The 13130-nt window shown below is 49.9% G+C and overlaps 2 protein-coding genes across 2 annotated transcripts in view; both read left to right on the top strand.

Annotated features, from left to right (window-relative positions):
* Positions 1 to 4409, top strand: part of Kdm3b (lysine demethylase 3B) — a 104754-nt gene extending 100345 nt beyond the window's left edge. Inside the window, exon 23 of the mRNA XM_023703372.1 lies at positions 3050 to 4409. Coding sequence (XP_023559140.1) covers positions 3050 to 3130 — 81 coding nt within the window. The 3' untranslated portion in view covers positions 3131 to 4409. The remainder of the gene's footprint in view (positions 1 to 3049) is intronic.
* Positions 4410 to 6260: 1851 nt separating this feature from the next.
* Positions 6261 to 12529, top strand: Reep2 (receptor accessory protein 2). Its single transcript, XM_004643254.2, has 8 exons — positions 6261 to 6392; positions 7857 to 7929; positions 8764 to 8840; positions 10223 to 10343; positions 10510 to 10623; positions 10928 to 11075; positions 11173 to 11303; positions 11384 to 12529. Exons 1-8 carry the CDS (start codon positions 6361 to 6363, stop codon positions 11450 to 11452), a joined length of 765 nt encoding a protein of 254 aa, XP_004643311.1. The 5' UTR covers positions 6261 to 6360; the 3' UTR covers positions 11453 to 12529.
* The last annotated feature ends 601 nt before the right edge of the window (positions 12530 to 13130 follow it).

The raw sequence follows: 13130 nt of genomic DNA, 5'->3' as shown, positions 1-13130 counted from the left end.
CATTAAGAGAATGTAACTATATATCTATCCTAACAACTTTGAATACACAGATACAAAATGGACATTCCTCTGTATCCCCTTTTTTGTTTAGTTCCATCATTTGCATATTATAGATGTGATAATGCAGCAAAATATTCTAAAAGAGTCCAGTAATCCATAATAGTATTGGGTCTTCTGACTTACTGGCAATGTCAGATTGTTGACTTGAGTCCCGTACAGCTCAACATAACAACATGGCTTTACTTCTTGTACTTTGTATTTAAACTTTTCTGCTGGATGATTAAGACCAAGATAAAGCAAGACCTATGCAACAAGTGTTGTAGCTTTTGGTTCTGATGAGGTCAGTCAAATCCCATCAGGATTTATCCTGACATCCTGTACTTCAGATTGTAGATCCTTTGTCCGTGTCAGCCATGTGGATGAGTCATGGCTATTGCTTGGCCAATGTGCTCCCTGTGAAAACCTGAGAGAATGTTTTCTCTCCATGAGACTCTCCTTAGGCACACTCTACATCATCAATCACTTTCCTCTTTGGCCCCATAATCTCCTTGATCAGAAAATTTGGGACACTACTGAGTTACATGACATTAAATTACAAGATCTCCTATGTCCTGAGTCTTAATTGACCTTGAAAGGCTAGAGCCAAAATGGTGGCTTTCATTGCGGCCCTCCTTTTTCTCTAAAGTGTTTTTTTTTTTTTTCAAATGCGTATTTATTATTTTTTACAAGTGTTTAGAAATCTTTATTCTGTTACTCCATAGCAATTTAAAAAGGAAATATACATTTTATTTATATGAATATATGCTTTTACTAGCTTATTAAATATTCTAGTCTACATACTGGCTCCTAAAAGAATTATAAACTTAAAAATAGTATCTCAGCAAATGGGCTTGGGCGGCTCCTGGGCAGGTGGCAGCAGCCGTGGCAGTTGCTTCTGGCCCCATTAATGTTGGGGCCTGGCCCAGGGAGCATGGCGCCCTAGAGCCTGGGCTTGCTGGGCTGGGGCAGCAGGGCCAGGGCAGGTGCCGGCCATGTCGGAGGGCACCTGCAGCCTGCTGCAGCGCTGGGGCGTCAGCTTTAGTAGAGGCGCCAACTTGGACTCTTGGGGCCAGCTGGTGGAGGCGATAGTCAACCATAGTGTTTTGTGTTTTACTTTTTTTTTTTTTTTCTATGTATTTTGTACAGGGTCTCACTACGCAGCTCAAATTAGTAGCAGTTTTCCTGTTTTTAGCCTCCTCAGTGCTGGAATTACAGGCATGGGCCACCACACCTGGACTCAGTCTCTGTAAGCCCGGGGTGGGGCCAGCACAAGCCAGCACTGGCATATGGTGCCAGAAGAATCCTGGTCCCTGCGCTTGCCTAAGCAGGCATCAACCATAGTTTTTGTATAAAGTATAATCATGTTGGTATTATAATGCAAATACTGAGGCATACATATTTCACATACCACCTCCTTTCAGTCTCTACTTGTAACATGTCATCTGTTTAGAATAATATCAACTCCTGCTATAGCACTCCCAAGCCTTGTTTACTGTTTTGGGGTTTTTGTTTCATTTTGATTTTTTTTTGAGACAAAGTCACTCTCTGTAGTTCAGGCTGGCCTTGAATTTACTTTGTAGCTAAGGAAGACCTCTAACTCACAGTGATCCTCCTACCTCATCCTCTGGAGTACTGAGATTGCACGCATGAACCACCATGCCTGGCTGGCCATTTGGTACATGCCTGGCTGGCCATTTCTGTGGTACTTTGTACCATCTGTTTATTTTATTTTGTTTATTGACTACTCCTACTAAAAGGTAAAACTATTTGAAGTCTATGAAGGCAGGAATTTTGCTGTTTCATTCAGGTTTTCCCAAGCATAATGTCTGACACATGGTAGGTATTCAATGAATATTTGCTGAAGTAATACCAAAAAAAAAAAAAAAGATTAATAGAAACTATATAAAGCAGATTTGAGTTTCCGTGTGTGTTATGAAATAAAGCATCACATACATACATAACATGCATGCATACATAGCTACATTGCTGAAGATCTCCTGTTTCCCTACTTTCTCTTCCTAAAAATAACCACAGTTGTTAAGTCCTTTTAAAAAATGTCTAGCCTAGGGGCCGGGGAGATGGCTCAGTGGATTAAGCGCTTCCCTAGCAAGCACAAGGGTCTGAGTTCAATCCCCAGTTCCGCCAAAAAAAAAAAAAAAAAAAATGTCTAGCCTTTTGGTTTTATTTTTATAATTTACTATGGCTTTCAGCTTCCTGTGTACTATTCTTTTTTCAAAGAAGTTAACACATATAAGCACAGTGGGAAAAATATCTCATAATCTTACCTTTCATTGTTTATTTCATCCTTACTAGCAGTAGCATCTTCAGCAAAGTTCTTGGCCATGGAAGCTTGGTTTCCCCACTTTGAAAAATGGAGATGATAAACCAGGTGTGGTGGTGCATTCCTGTTATACAAGCTACTTATGAGGCTGTGGCAGGATGATTGCTAGTTCAAGGACAGCCTGAGCAGTTTAGTGAAACCATGTCTCAAAAAAGGCCTGACAGGTGCTGGGGAGATAGCTCAGTAGAATAAACACCTGCTTGGCAAACAGGGTCTTAAGTTCAATCCCTGGTACCAGGAAAAAAAAAAAAAGAGAGAGAGAGAGAAAAAAAAAAAGTGCTGAGGATGTAGAATGCTTGCTAGGGCTCTGGGTTCGATTTCCAGCACCATGGAAGGGAGGTGGGATGGATAATTGACTCAACCTCATAAAGATATGGCAAAGATTAAATGAAAGTACATATAGAGAGCTTAGGGACAAGCAAAGAACATGGTAAACACCCAGACCACAGTGAGTGAATAACCTTTCCAGTGATTTCATTGTTGCTTCTTGGAAATGGGCTGCATAAGCTACATAACTGTAAATCACCTTAAGGACTGATTTGGAAAGCATATAGTCATCGTTGGGATTGCCTCACTAACCAGTAGGCCAAGTCAGGGTGGAACGTACATTTGTGTTTTTGGAACATGGCACACAGATGCCATGGACTGATGGTGCTGATTACCCTGCAGGTGAAGAACATCATTTACCACGCAGTGAAAGATGCTGTTGGCACCCTCAAGGCTCATGAATCCAAACTGGCACGGTCATAGGAACGGAGAAATCCCAAGCTTCCCCACGAAGCAGGTCTTTCACTCAAGACACTCAAAGGGACTGGCAGGGTTCTCGTTGCAAGCAGTGGCCCTCGGCCTGGAGCCGGTGTGGTCAGTATTACAGACTCTCCAGCTACTCTAGGTGCTGCTGCAGCACTGAAGGCCAACACAGGAAGGCTGCACTGCTCACACACTTTCAGACTCCAGCCCAGGGTGCTGCCTCCCTGCCCTGCAGCCTCCAGGAATCTGATTGCCTGGACATCACAGGCTTTCCTGCACATTTTCCCGATTCGATATCATGGAAACCAGAAACATGGGCACCCTTTCTTTCCTCTTCCTCTCGTGCCTAATTAAGTGGGAGTGTGTTTGGAGCTAGAGGAAATCCCACAGCTGGTACAAGCAGGTGATTGCTTACACGCCTGGTGGAAGCCTGTTGGTGTCTGCACAGGTCTCTGACAGCACTGGGAGAGCCAGTGCAGCCCTACCCACGTGGCTTACCGAGCACTGGAGTCTCAGGACCAGGAGAGTCCACTGCTTCCCAGGGGGCTCCAGGATTAGGAAATGTGTGTATTTAGTGAAAAATAGGTTTGTAGTGAAATAGTAACTATTTCATGAAAGTAGATATTTTTAGAATTTTTGAAATGCCACAGTTGTTTTCCTGGATTATAAGGAAAGGCACATTACATTTAGTCTTCCTTTCGCTAAAACTTAAATATGATTTTCAAAAATCAGCTGCCCATCATAGCACAAATTCAGCCAAAGCAGAATTTAAAAGAATTGGCTTTTTAAAATTCTTTTAGTCCCATCCTGTCTCCCGTCCTCTCTTAATGTCCTCTTGAGGGAACAGTCATCTCAGAACTCAGTCTTGTCCAAGCTGTGGTGTGTTGCCCTCATACACACACCGGTGACTCCAGGAGCCATCTTCCCCTTTTACCAGCGTTCCTTGGACTCCTCAGATGTTTCTAAACACAAAGTTTAATTTCCAACATGATGTTTTTGGGTTTTTGTCAAGAAATATTTTCAGCAAAACTTTCCAACTCAGTGGAGTTTTTATTAAGAATTTATTTGAAAATGATGAAATTCGTTGGCCCATAGGTACATTGGGAAATTATCTCTTTCCAGCTGTACTGTAGTGCCCTCCAGGCTTGTTTATATGTTCACACTTTTTTTTAAATAAAAGTCATTTACTGTAGAATACTTTTAATTTCACTTTCTGTATTTTAATTTTGTTGAAGGGCTGATTGGGATTTCCATGTTCTTATTAAAAATCTAACAAATCTGTTTGGAGTGAACTATGTTCTTCCTGTGCCAGCCCTTCTAAAATCAGGGTCACTTTGAAGGCTGAGTTAAAGGAGAGATTCATTTCCAAGTCTTCATTACTACGCTACACCTGATCATTACTCTTTACTTTCTGAATTATACCCAGTTGGAAGAAGAGAAAGTTCCGAGATGAAGTCAATATGGTTTAGAGCAGTAGTGGTGGACCTATGGCAAACACGCCGTAGCAACCTGTTTATTATCACTGAAAGCTCTAAAATGTTCATCATCACTGGTTGAGAAGATGGATGTCAAAATGGTTCCCATACCTTGTGCTCTGTGACAGGGTGGGATAGGTGAAGACCACCTTCTGGGGGCAGTCTGGGGGATGGGGCCATGTTGTCTAGCCAGAGCAAGGTTTGGGGCACTTAGTGGATTTCCTCAAAGCAGGAGCCCTGAGTGTTATGAAAATTGTAGCTCTAGATCTATGTCAGGCTGTGGAATAAGGACAAACAGGTTTTTCCTTATCAGCAACAATTGCAAAGTGTTGATTGTTGAGAACAGACTGCCTTCCAGTTAGAAGAGGCCTTTGGGGAAAGCTTTTGTTTACAAAAAACGGGGAGGGGGGTGAGATAGCCCAGTGGCATAAGTGCCTGCCTGGCAAGTGTAAGGGCCCGAGTTTGATTCCCAGTACCACACACACACACACACACACACACACACACACACACACACACAAAGGTCATAGGGGCTGCTGCTGTGGAGCCTGGTGGAAAACATCTTCCAAAGCACTTGAACCTGGAAATACACTTGTGAGGTTTGGAAGTAGACCATTGTGTGGGTTGAGGGTGCTGAGTTTGAATACGACCATAACACTGAAGTGCAGAGCTGAGCAGGTCTGCCCTGCCCAGGGGGGCACAGGTTGGTGCTGTGATCCCAGAAGGGTGACACCTCCCTCGACATAAAAGGTAGAGGTACGCAGCAGCTTAAAAGTGGGGCAGGAAAGGAGCGTGGTGGGGGTGGAGGTTGGTGCTTGGCTGCTTTGGTGGAAATGAGGAGGCAGGCCAGCCTACATTCTGGATATAAATGTCACAGAATGAGGGCAGCCCCTGCCACTAGTGCTGGCTAGTGGGGGTGGGGACAGAGCCCTGTTACTTTCTGCTATTTGTGTTCCAGCCTCACTATTGGAAATGAGACCCTGCGCCTTCTGGGACCCTGTCATGTTCCCCTGCAGTTTATTGACAACCAAAAAAAAAAAAAAAAAAAAAAAATTGCCTGTCTTTACGCTGGGGGTTGATTGAAGAGAAAGGGCAGGGTGGACTTCAGGTGAATGTTTTTTACAGGCCTGCAGTGGGAGAGGATTTTGCTAATCAGGGATCCAGCCTTTTCAGACTTCCTGGAGTATGACCTAGTGGTTTTGTGATGTGCTAATTATTTAACATCCTTAAATATTACATGTCTTTATTTCTGAGATAAGAGTAATTATAACACACCACCTTACAGGATGGGTGGCTAGGATTCAATGCAATAATGCAAGCTCTTAGCAAAGGGTCTGGCTCAACAAATCATCGCTCTAACTCCTCATGGGATACTTGAGACTTAAGCTTGATGTAGACAGAGCAGGAGGTGGCTAGGACCAATGTCGGGACGTGACCGGAGGCCACCAGGATCTCCGCCCAAGGACTGGAAGCCTGAGAAAGATGAATCGGCACCTAGAGGAGGACAGCGCACAGAGGGCGAAGGCGCATGCCCAGCCGCAGCAGGTGCTGGTGGGGCGGCAAGGCCCTGTGGCCTCCCCTTTAAGAACCGCCACCGCCCACGGCCCGTCGCTGCGGCAGGGACCTCCCCTTTAACGCGGCAGCTCGAAGCTCGCTGCCCCCGCGGCGGCCGCTGCCGCTACCGCAGCCTCGGCCTCGGGCAGCTGCATCCTTGCCGGACCGGGTCCGCCCCGCACCGTGCCTCACCGCCCCGCCATGGTGTCCTGGATCATCTCTCGCCTGGTGGTGTGAGTGCAGAGCCTGCGGCGGGGGTGATGGGGACAGTAATGGGGGGGGGGCTCCCAGCTGCAAGTCACCTACAGCAGCGCTTCGTGCCTGCCCCGGTTCCCAGGAAGAGTGCGGGGACCCAAGGCTAGAAGGGCCTGGCTTCCCGGGGACCTCACGCACGTTATTCATCGTAAACTCCTTTTATTTTGACTGCCCCTGCTTCTGGCCCTCCATCCTAGGGGCTGGGCAGCTGCTGGCTTATAGGGGAGGTGGGCTCTTCCGACCTCGCAGATCTGGGCTGCAGGAACCTCAGGTCTGGCCCACCTTCCCAAGGGAGAGGAGAGGGTTTGGACTAGGGAGCACAGGGGGAACGAAGGCCTCCTCCTGCTGTAGCGCAGAGCTGGGCTGATTTCCATCAGGCCCTTCTCCCTCGCACTTCTGCTGATTGTCAGGGGACATGGGGCCAGGGGCCAGAACACCTGCCGCTAAGGTGCTAGGGATTTCAGTCAGACATCCATCGGAAACCAGAGATGCAGAGAGGACTAAGTGCAGTGGCAACAGGGAGGGGATGTGTGTGTTCAGCCTGGGATTGTGAAAGCCATGGCGGGGGAGCTTCATTCCCGACTGCAAGCCACATTGTGGAGCTCCGTCCCTGGCTTCTCTAAACTGTGGGAGAAACACACTTCATCCTTGAGGATTCTACCCGCCACTCCATCTGAACAGGCAGCGAGGGAGCCTCAGAGCCAGCCTTGCCCTAAGCTCAGGACCCTACACCTCAGCTTCCTCCCTGGGGCTGCTGCCCAGCCCGCCCTGTTGCCTTTCCATCCACTGTTCTGAGCTGGTGTCCTGGTTTCCTAGATTTCTTTAGGGCCTGTGGGTGGTTTCTCCTCTCTATCCTGGGCAAGCTCCCTAAGGGGGGCCAATCTTTTCCCACTCCTCCTTGTGGCCTGTCTGTGGTCAGTAATGGGATTACCAGCTGGAACCTTTAGGCCAGGGCCCGCCCAGAGCCCCGTCCATCCCCAGGGTGTTACCAGGGCCTCCTACCCTTGTGTCTTCTGGTGCCCAGTACCATAGTGGTGCCTCTAACTGCCAAGTGAAGCCTCTCAGGTGGGATCAGGTTCCTTTTTGGAGCTGGCCCCACCCAGCTTGGCTCTGAGACAAGGAGGCACCCAGTAAGGGTAGACAAGTTAAATGGGCATAAAGCCAATAAGGAAGGCACGTTTGGAGCAGTGACAGGTTATCTACCACCACCCCTTCCAGGACATGCTAGTGCATAGCTAAGGATTGTAGTTGGAAGGGACACTTGGGACCCTCTGATCTCTAGCAAGTGCTAGAGAAGTAGACAATGGAGAGGAAAGGGCAGGCAATCCAATGTATGTGCCTCTCCCCTGCTGTGGCTCTTTGGGGGCCAGCCCCTTACCTACTCAGGGGCTGGTGCAGAGTGGGGTGGGCGAGGTACCCAATAACCATGCCTCCCTCCTTAGGCTCATCTTTGGCACCCTGTACCCAGCCTATTCTTCCTATAAGGCCGTGAAGACCAAAAACGTGAAGGAATATGTGAGTGACTGACCCAAAGCCCCTACCCAACCCACATGACAGAGACAGACGTCAGTGGGTCACACAACAGATGGGATGACTTAGTGCCAGCACTATTAGCTACTGTCAACACCCCGAGGCTACGTGTAGTCATGTGTGCCCGTAATCCCAGACACTTGGGAGGTTGAAGCTGGAGGACAAAGTTCAAGTACAGAAGGCTGGCCAGATAGCTTAGGGACTAAAGTGCCTGCTTAGGCAGAGTGCAGGGGCCAGGGTTCAATCCCTGGCATGCTATGCTGGGCACACTAAGATGGTGATTAAGACTGGGCGCGGTGGCACACATGTAATCCCAGCACTTGGGAGGCTGAAAACAGGAGAATCACTACAAGTCTGATCTATGTAGTGAGACCCTGTAGAGCTTGTACTAAATACATGAAAAAAAGTTCAAGGACAGGACTGGTGAGATAGCTCAGCAGCATAAGAACTTGCCTGGCAAGTGCAAGGAACTGGGTTTGATCCCTGGTACAAAAAAAAAAAAAAAAAAAAGTTCAAAGACAGCCTGGGCAAATTAGCAAGACCCTGTCTCAAAATCTAAAAAAATAAAAGGGGTAGAGACATAGCTCAGTACTAGGACCCTGGGTTCAATTCCCACTACCACACATGCATAAAATCCTGATAAAAGGAACTTCCAGGGTATTGCTTTCTCCCAGCCTTAGTGTGAGCCACAAACTGGGCTCTGGGTGTCCCTTCTTCTACACCCCCTCCCACCAATGTGTCATCAGACAGAAGAAGGGTCCTGGGTGTTCTTCCTCTTGGCCCTAGGCCCCAACTGACACTACCCTCTGTCCCCCTCAGGTGAAATGGATGATGTATTGGATCGTCTTTGCCTTCTTTACCACGGCTGAGACACTCACAGACATCGTGCTGTCTTGGTGAGCTCCGTCTTCCCTCCAGCCTCTCAAGGCCCAGACCTCTGCCTTGCTAACCAGACAGAGAGATGGAAGATGGCCCCTAGGGCACAGGCCCTTCACTCCTGGCAATCCCTTAGACTCCTACTTGACTTAATCAGTAGAATAAAAACAGATAAACTCTTCATTCCTTCTGGTGGCACCCAAAGCACCGTGACAGCATTCAGAGGCCTCCTTCTGCTCTACTTACTGCCACCTTGCCTCCTGGCTGTCTAGAGCACAGTTTCCCTATTTGTGAAAACTTTATTCAATTCTATAGACCTTGGGTGCTTGTGTTCCCAAGGCGTTTCCCAGGAACTGCCAACCATGTATGTATGAGTACTTGGAGGACAGGAGATTGTCTGTATCAGCTGCATGTTCATAGCAGCTGCTCAAAAATGTTTGCTGAATGAGCAAATTCCTCTTGGAAAACAGGACTAGTAACCATGCACTAGAAATAAAGAGGAGAGTTTTCTGGAGGGGATCAGTGCAACAAAGCCCGTGTATGTGAGAATGATAGTTTTAGCAGAAGAAGGTGGTTGGGAAAGAGATGAGTTAAAGGGCATTGAGTCTAGAGTGCCTTGACACAAGCAAAGGAGAGGGCTCTGGTAAGGTTCCTTGTGAGGATGAAGGAGACCTGAAGGAGTTGTGTTGCGCGAGCAGAAACAGCTGTGGGAGTAGAGAGCAGTCCTTAGAAGCCAGGGCCCCAGGCGTGGCTTCACATACCTATAGTCCCAGCTTTCTAGGGGACAAAGGCAAGAGGATCCCAGCACCTTGGCATGGAAGCCTAGCCTGCATAACATGCTGAGAAGCCATCTCAAAAACATTTCTGTAGCTGGGCAGAGTGGTGCATTCCTGTGCATCTTAGCAAGATCCTGTCTCAAAAGCACGTGGTATATAACTCAATGTAAAGACCTTGGGTTAAATCCCCAATATAAACAATTTCAATTTAAATAAAATCAAGGAGCATGTCACAACAATAGGGGTTTGAATCCAGATCCTATTCCATTCCTCTCAGAGGGAGGGCAGGACATGGGGGGGGCGGGGTGAGGAGCTGACGTGGACCTGGACGCTTAGGGAGCTCACCTTGTTCTAACCCCAGGGCCAAGGAATGGGGGTCCTTGGTAGGAGCAAGAGGGCCAGGACATAGGGATACAGGTGAGGAAAATGCAGCCACCCAGATTTCCTGCTGGAATCACTTTTTGCCTTTGTTCCTAAAGTCTCGGCTGAGCCTCACAGTTTCCATGGGAGCTACATCATGACCCCAGCATGTGATGACATAAAGGGTCAACCATGGTCAAGGGAGGAGTCAGTGTTGCTCAGCCAGTGCACTGTGAGTCCTCTCTGCTTTCCTTTCCCCCCAACAGGTTCCCCTTCTACTTTGAGCTCAAGATCGCCTTTGTGATATGGCTGCTGTCCCCTTACACCAAGGGCTCCAGTGTGCTCTACCGAAAGTTCGTGCACCCAACGTTGTCCAACAAGGAGAAGGTTTGCCCTGCTCTCAGCTTGCTTCCCAGTCTGCCTGTAGCGAGACAGTCATGGGTGATGTGGCAGGACCCTGGCCTCCTTCCTGGAGCAGCCAGTACCTCTGTGCAAGTGTGAACAAAGGTAGGATAGCCTGCCTCTCACCTCCCCATCCTTCCCAACCCCTCAGGAAATCGACGAGTACATCACACAGGCTCGAGACAAGAGCTATGAGACCATGATGAGGGTGGGCAAGAGGGGCCTGAACCTGGCCGCCAATGCTGCCGTCACAGCTGCTGCCAAGGTGAGACGGGGTAGGCCTGGGCTCCCAGGGCACCCACTTGGCATCCCCCATCCTCAGCTGTGGAGGCTTTGGGTTTGTGCAGCTCAGGGTTCCAGCCCTGTCTCTGCCACTGTCCAGCTGAGTCTCTTCCACTATCTGGTCATTCTCTGGCCCATTTCCTCCTCTGACCAAGCGGAAAGTATGGCCCTAGCCTGTGTGAGGCTTAGTGCACATAAAACACTTGGCCCTGGGGCTGCTGCCAGCACAGCAGTGACCTCTGTCTCCATCCCGCCCCCACCCTCTTGTTGTGTGGTGGTGACCCTAGGGCCAGGGGGTGCTGTCAGAGAAGCTCCGGAGCTTCAGTATGCAGGACCTGACGCTGATCCGGGACGAGGATGCACTGCCCCTGCAGGGGCCAGACAGCCGCCTCCGCGCTGGCCCTGGTGGCCTCCTGGACACCATTGAGGACTTAGGTACACGTGAGCCTCAGGGTATGCAGAGGCACAGGGCCAAGGAGGGCAGGTGAAAGAGAGCCCTGGATCCCCATTTTCTTTTCCTTCTCTCAACTAGGTGATGATGCTGCCCTGAGTTTAAGGTCCACCACAAACCAGGCAGATTCCCGGACAGAGGCCTCAGAGGATGACATGGGAGACAAGGCCCCCAAGAGAGTCAAATCCATCAAAAAAGTGCCCAAAGCTGAGGTGAGAATATGGGCCAAGCTGGGGGAAAAGGGGTGGGCAGTGTGAGTCCTGTCTCCCCTGCTCTCTCTTTCCCTCCACAGCCACTGGCTTCCAAGACATTGAAGACCCGGCCCAAGAAAAAGAGCACTGGTGGGGGCGACTCTGCCTGATGTCCTCAGTGCAGGGGCAGTGTGCAGAGTGCAGAGGAAGCCTCGGGCTGGGGCCAGGCACAGCCCCAGCCCCTGTTCTACACTGTGCCACTAGCCCAGGTGTCTTGGCCCTGGGCCCCACCCAGTGGTCACTTCCCTGGAAGGGGCCAGGAAAAGAGGAGAGAGGCCCAGCTATAGAGGTTGATGGCAGAGTCTGGCTGAGGCTCTCAGACTGAGCCCCCAGGGAGATGGGGGCTCCCCAGCCTGGCTACTCCTCTCCCTACTCCAGCCCTGCCGCTCACCCAGTGCCTTGCTGAAGACCGTGGCCAGCTCTTTTCTGAGCCCTGACATGCTTGCTGCTCTCCCCAGGGGTCAGGGACAGCACAGATGGGCAAGGAGGGGCCTGAAGACACCAGGAGAAAGGGAGCAAACGGAGTACAGGCCTTGGGAACTGGGGCAGCTACCGGTGCAGGACATGGGGTTCATGTAGGTTTAAATGAGCAGGATGCCCCCCAAGGGATGCAGCTGGGGGCTGCTTTCTGTCTCTGTTAGAGAGATGGGGCTTCGGTGTGTGTGTGTGTGTGTGTGTGTGTGTGTGTGTGTGTGTGTGCTTCTTACTGGGGCTAGTTTGTAGGGAGTTTGGGTGAAGCACTCTCCCTCAGGGATCACCTCCTCCCACTCTCAGGCCTGACCATTTCCTCTCTTGACCCTTCCTGCTAGTCTCTGAGCCTCAGAGGAACCCAGCCCATCACAGTGTGGGGCTCCAAGGCACCTGTCACCTGCCCCTGTGTCCTTGATCACTGTCCCCTCACCTGGTCCCACCCTGGCTGGTCCTGGGCTGGACTCTTCCACTCCTGGGGCCCACCATAGAAGCCCTGCCGAGCTGGCTCATCCTTCCTTGCCCAGGGTCCCCTTCCTGTGCCAAGCAGACCCCTATCAGCATCCAGCTCAGCCCCATACCCTGTCCCCGCTACTGCCATGGTTTCAGTCAGGCCAGGAGGCACTTATGAGGGAGAGAAATGCAGGAACCAGGGGCTCCTGATTCCTCAGTAGAGGCTGCCCATTGGACCTTTGCCACTGGATGAGCCAATAAACCAAACTCTGGCACCTCATTATCCTGGCCTCTGTGTTGTGCTTAGCCTCCCTGGTCCACAGGTGGGAGGACTCCACCTAAGAAGCAGGGCCTAGGCAGAGGAGAGGACAAAGCCAGCCTATGAACCCCAAGAGCTCTGATCTCCAGGGAAGTGTCTGCCTTGGATTCAAAGAAAATGGTTTTAGGAGTCAGAGAGATAGCTCGGCAGTCTAAGTGCTTGCCTGCCAAGCACAAGGACCCGGGCTCGACCCCCAGTGCCACATGCTCTACAGGGCCTGGGATCTCAGATGTGCTATTCTGGCCACCAAAACCAGGCATGATAGCCCATGCCATAATCCACCAGGGAGGCTGAGATAAGAGGAGTCCAAGCTGCATAGCAAGTCCCTGTGACAAATAACAAAGATTAAATGTTAATGTTTTTGGGGTCTAGCCAGGTGTAGTGGCTGAGTTCAAGACCAGCCTGGGCTACAAAGTGAGCTCAAGAACTGCATAGTGAGATGCTGTCTCAGATAAAAAAAAAAGGGGGGGGCCGGGGAGATGGCTCAGTGGAATAAGGGCTTCCCTGGCAAGCACAAGGGCCTGAATTCAATCCCCAGTTCCACTATA

This window comes from Octodon degus, unplaced genomic scaffold (assembly GCF_000260255.1).
Source record: "Octodon degus isolate 3935 unplaced genomic scaffold, OctDeg1.0 scaffold00169, whole genome shotgun sequence".
In the NCBI taxonomy this organism is placed as follows: domain Eukaryota; kingdom Metazoa; phylum Chordata; class Mammalia; order Rodentia; family Octodontidae; genus Octodon; species Octodon degus.
The sequence above is the reverse complement of the archived record's forward strand: the minus strand, read 5'-3'. Positions and strand labels throughout refer to the sequence as shown.